General features: G+C 34.5%; 1 protein-coding gene across 1 annotated transcript; it reads left to right on the forward strand.

Annotated features, from left to right (window-relative positions):
- Positions 1 to 1,055: 1,055 nt before the first annotated feature.
- On the forward strand, positions 1,056 to 3,708 carry LOC106340312 (transcription factor bHLH10). Its single transcript, XM_013779194.1, has 5 exons — positions 1,056 to 1,140; positions 1,400 to 1,444; positions 1,530 to 2,317; positions 2,921 to 3,370; positions 3,445 to 3,708. Exons 2-5 carry the CDS (start codon positions 1,438 to 1,440, stop codon positions 3,544 to 3,546), a joined length of 1,347 nt encoding a protein of 448 aa, XP_013634648.1. The 5' UTR covers positions 1,056 to 1,140; positions 1,400 to 1,437; the 3' UTR covers positions 3,547 to 3,708.
- The last annotated feature ends 1,968 nt before the right edge of the window (positions 3,709 to 5,676 follow it).

Consider the following 5,676-nt stretch of genomic DNA (forward strand, 5'->3'; position numbering starts at 1 on the left):
CGTATGTAAAATTTTGGATTTTTGAAGATTATAAATATATGTCTAAATTTTATAAATCATAATTCACATAAAAATGTTAAAAACTAAACTTTCTGTAGAAATTGAATTTAATTCAACAAAAATTAATCAAAGTTTGTATAAGATGGATATGACAGACAGAAATAGCATTGTATGAGAGAGGTAGGTGACCAAGAATTTCCCAGTTGGTGTAATATTACGATAATATCCCTAAACAGAAGTATATTATTATCTCATTGTGGGACCTACACCTACACCTACACCTACACCTACATATCTTCAAACAACCTCACTTTCTTTGCTATAAACATACATATCGCATGACCTAACTGCAAGAAGATACTTATTCTACTTTGATTGATCTAAAACTAGCTTTGTAGGGCTAATGTTTACTCAGTAAATCTGATGTTCTTCCAAAATAGTTAACAACAGAAGACTAATTTTTCCAAAGCGTATATTCATTGTCATATAATGCGTAGTTTAAGTTTCATAATCTTCCCTTTCTATATTGAAAATGTTTGGCATTTGCTGTAAGAACAAGTTTTGGAATTTTTAGCGGTTAGTTGGTGTGAGACTTCTGCCACAGGGGTAGGTAGCACATGGGACCCACAATCCTCAGTGAGGAGCATATCGCTTTGTAACGACCGAAACACCCTTAAGTGTTGCAAAGACCTGAGAGACTTGGAAAGGGACACATCTTCTGGACTTTTTGTAACAGACCTTCATGTTTGGCCACAGTGAGAAAGAGAAATCACATGCTCCAACTAAAACAACCCTCAAAGAACAATATTTCACGTATTAAATGCCAACTTTTATCAGTGTTAAAAATAAAAGTAAATTCTTACTTGTTACAATTATTAATTTTTTGGTCGAAAACTTGTTACAATTACTGAAGTGTTTTACACACAAAAATTGTCCCAGATTGAAAACAAAAAACAAAGAATATTCTCAAGTCCAATAATAAAAAATAAAAAAAATCATCTTTTGTGTACCCTTTGTTTTTATTGTTTGTCTCAGTCCGCAAATGTCCGTATATTTGAAACACAGTGTGAGACTTGTTTCTGAAATTTCCTTCTTCTCCTGAAAATTGTGAAGATATCCAGAAGAACTAATCCTTGCGAGGTTCGAAACTTTGAACTCACGTTACTCTGTATCCTTTCTCTTCCTCTGTTTGTTGTCAAACTCAAACGCTAAAACCCATTTCTTTAACTTTTAATTCAAAGAACTTTTTTTTTCAAAGGAGCAATTGTTTTCCTCAAGAGAATAAAAAAAAAGGGTTTTGTTTCTAAGATTGTAAAAAGAGCGAACTTGTTTGAAATTAGGTTCCAAGTTCCAATCTTTTTCTAAAAATGGTTGAATCATGTTACTGTTGATTTTGCAGGTGTTCAAGAATCATATTGACTCCTTCAAACCATCTTCATGGAAGGTCACTGATTTTTTTTCAATCTGCTCTCTTTCTTTTGTTGTGTTCTTGGAAAGTCTAAATTGTGTTTTTTTTTAAAAAAACGCAGAAGAAAGAGGAAGCATTTACGAGGAGATGCCTTGTTTCGATGCCAACACTCCGGCATCAGTCACGGCGGAGAGCAGCTTCTCTCAAGTCCAACCACCGCAAATTCTGGTAGCCGGAAGCACAAGCAACAGCAACTGCAGTCTTGATGTGGAAGAGTTCCATCTCAGCCCACAAGACTGTCCTCAAGCCTCTTCAACACCACTTCAATTTCACATCAGCCCTCTTCCTCCCCCTCCTCGTGATAACACTCAATTCAATCTGATTCACCAGATGTCTCATAATCAACAACAACAACAACACTCTAACTGGGGCAATGGGTATCAAGATTTCAACAACATGTGTCCTAACTCCACAACAACTCCTGACTTGCTTAGTCTCTTACACTTGCCTAGATGCTCCCTTCCTCTTCCCAACTCATCGATCTCCTTCTCTGACATCATGTCTTCTTCCTCTGCTGCTGCTGTCATGTACGACCCTCTCTTCCATCTCAACTTCCCTCTTCAGAGTCGAGACAACAACCAGCTACCAAATGGTTCTTGTTTACTAGGAGTTGAAGAACAGATTCAGATGGATGCTAACGGAGGAGGGATCAACATGATGTATTACGAACCAGAACACAACAATAATACTGGGTTTGAGAGTGGAGCTTTCGAGTTTGGTAATGGTGGTAATAACCGTAGAGGAAGAGGTTCGGGAAAGTCAAGAACTTTCCCTACAGAACGTGAGAGAAGAGTTCACTTCAATGATCGCTTCTTTGACCTCAAGAACCTCATTCCAAATCCCACAAAGGTTTAGCTTTACTTTACTTTCCATCATGACTAGGCTTTGGCATTTAGGATATCGGTTCTATTTGTTTTGGTTTTCGGTTTTCATTTTTTCGGATCAAGAAATATAGGATATAATTAGGAATTTCGGTTTAGTTATTTTGATTTTTGGTTTGTTTCGGAGAACAAAGTTGGAAACCAGCTAATATCCGAGATAATTTTGGGTTTTATTTGGTTATGGTTCGGTTTTGAACTTTCGGTTAATTAGAATTAAGAAGTCAGAAATTCAAAATTTTATATAAATCAGAAAATTTGGATTGAAATATTTAGGTATTTCGTTTCTTTTCGAATAATTTGGTTTATAAATAATATTTTAAAAATATTTGATTATTTTAAAACTAAATATAGTTAATATTTATAAGTATATAAACTATATATAGAAATTCAGATATCTATTATGCTCTCAGTTCCTGTTCGGTTTCGATTTTTTTGATTCTAGAGATATAGGATCTTCTCTGGTAATTGATAGGATCTAAACCGGAACCAAACCTTGTTTTTCGGTTCGTTTTGGTTTGGTTCTAGATACATGTGCCTATGACTATGAGAGACATTGTTGTTTATGTCACAGAGTGATAGAGCATCAATCGTTGGAGAGGCAATAGATTACATCAAAGAGCTTTTAAGGACAATAGAGGAATTTAAGATGCTTGTGGAGAAGAAAAAGTTTGGGAAGTTCAGGAGCAAGAAGAAACCTAAAACTTGTGGAGAAGAAGACCTAGAACAAGAACAAGAAGGAGACAATGTGAGTTACAGACCACAGAGTGAAGTAGACCAATCTTGTTTCAACATGAAGAACAAAAACAAGTCACTGAGATGTTCTTGGCTGAAGAGGAAGTCGAAAGTCACTGAGGTTGATGTACGCATCATAGATGATGAAGTGACCATCAAGGTTGTTCAGAAGAAGAAGATTAACTGTTTGTTGTTTACGACTAAAGTTCTTGATCAGCTTAAGCTAGATCTTCACCATGTTGCAGGAGGACAGATTGGTGAGCACTACAGCTTCTTGTTCAACACTAAGGTAGTGAAAAATCTCAGTGCTTTGGTAATGTTTCAACGTTAAACAGATTAAACTAATTTTTTGATTTGGGGCAGATTTGTGAAGAATCTTGTGTGTATGCGAGTGGAATTGCAGACACAGTGATGGAAGTTGTGGAGAAACAGTACATGGAAGCGGTTCCTACCAACGGCTACTGAGAGACAAACAGTGGTGTCTGATTGCCTTTTAATCACTGTGTTTACTTACATCCTAATGACTGATTAGGTTTTAATCACTTTGGTAATTTTCCAGTTATATTAGCTTTTTATCTGGATTTTGTCTAACTCTATTATCTTTCTAGCTTTATGGATTTCGTTTTTTCACCATTTAATCTGTCCTGAGTTTATTTGGTATAATATTGAAACTCTTAATCCTGGAAAATTGCACAATTAAAACTCAAATGAAACTGAATTATGTTCAAACATTGTGATAGTTTGTTGATTAGTTAGAGCATCTTTATCCTCACCTCTTAAGTGGGTTCTTAAGAGGTGGATTCCACAATTTTGTTAAAAGCTACCTATTCATTCTCTTCTGCCAGAGGCGAGTTTACTGAAATTCTTGTACTGTTCGCGGGCTCCACTGACACATGGTGGCCTGCGATAGGTTCGTTTTTAATTTTTTTTTAAATCAGACAAAAAAAAAAGAGTTAATCATGCTCTTAAACATAATCTTCAAAACTTGAAAAAAAAGTTGGATGATGTATCTCAAATTTGGTAATAAGTGTCTTTAGGAGTAAAGTTGTGTACTGGGCTTTTGTATCTTGTAAGTTGCAACTCATAAACTCAGACTGGACCGGTGAACCAAGATGTTTAAATTGCGGTTCAACTTCATCGGACCGGGTCAAACCGGATTCACTTATTTGAAATTTTTGAGGTATAATAATATACCTACCATCAGTTGGTCTTTCTTTAATATTTTGGATATGCTTTTGTTCCTAAAGCTCTCTTGTCAATTTCTTGTTGTCTATTACTCTTTTGGACTATTCTCTATTTCGAACAGGCTCACATAAAATATACATATATATAATATTATATAACTGTATCATTTAAATATGGTTTAATAAAACTATTTAATAACTTTCCGACAAAAAAACCTATTGATAAACATATCACCTGACATAAATGCTTTTAGCAGCGAATTCTCATTTTGGGTAAATCATTAAGCTAAAAAGCAAAAATGATCAAATATCAAATACTTCAGTAAAACCATACTTAGGGCATCATTATCGGGTACGACTTTTCAGGGTTCTTAATTTTTTTTTTTCTAATTTAAAAAAAAAAAATGAACTAATCGCGGACCGTCACGCGTCAGTAGGGTCCGCAAACAGTACAAAGACCAAACGAAAATGTTTTTTAATTAAGAAACTTCTCTCCTCGGTTTTACAATTTTTGTAGCTCCTCCCTTAAGATCCCACCTAAGATACACCAATAATCTTGTTCTTAGTATAGATCCAAATTTTCATTTATATTCAAACTATTTAGTTATTCGAAGTGTTACTTAAAAAGGGTATAATCTTTAGACAAAAGCAAACAATCCCACTATTTTGTGTTATCCCTATCTCTTAGTTTTGATTTTAGAAAACGTTATTTAATAAAAAATGTGTAATATTTATCAAGTACTGTACAGACGTGTTTTACAGTCGCAGCAAATGCAACGACGACTCAAAAAAAGTAAAATAAGCTAACAACTTGTTAAGTTGAGGTTAAAGACGTTGGAAACTATCACTATTTCATTAACGGGCTGTGTGTGGTGTCGCTGTTATTTTCAGCATCATCAAAATCATCGGAGGTTAGTTGTAGGCAATACAGAGTGACAAGCAGATATAAACATATAAAGGAAAGGTGAAGGTTTTCTTAAGTCGCTGATCGCTGTTGACTTTGGACCCAACAGGATATATCATTTATATTGTACCCTATTACTTATTTTATTCTTAATAAATCCAGTTAATAAGTATTACGGAATGATAAATCCAGCTATTGTATTGAAAAACGAAAATGAATTGAAAACCAAATATTTAAAAGCTTGAAGAATTTTCAAAGAATTCTTGTTTGTTTTCTTTGTAATCCATATATATATTTAAAATTCAAATTCTGAGGATTTGAATACAAAAACGGATTCGGGTTCGAATCCCGCTGGCTACCGTCGATTAAAATGGGGTGAAAAAGATGGTCTTCCAGAATGTCTTCTGTGGAGGTGTATTTAGGCGCTAGTCGGATTCCTTTTGGAATGTCCGGATTATTGGATTATCAACAAAAAAAAACAAATTTGAAAAAAACCAAATTTGTCTA

Source organism: Brassica oleracea, chromosome C4 (genome assembly GCF_000695525.1).
Source record: "Brassica oleracea var. oleracea cultivar TO1000 chromosome C4, BOL, whole genome shotgun sequence".
NCBI lineage: Eukaryota > Viridiplantae > Streptophyta > Magnoliopsida > Brassicales > Brassicaceae > Brassica > Brassica oleracea.

Bases quoted from the DNA above. Each gene is read 5' to 3' on its own strand.
- LOC106340312 (XM_013779194.1), top strand. The intron at 2,318-2,920 runs GTTTAGCTTTAC...TTTATGTCACAG, and splicing joins TCATTCCAAATCCCACAAAG to AGTGATAGAGCATCAATCGT. The intron at 3,371-3,444 runs GTAGTGAAAAAT...GATTTGGGGCAG, and splicing joins GCTTCTTGTTCAACACTAAG to ATTTGTGAAGAATCTTGTGT.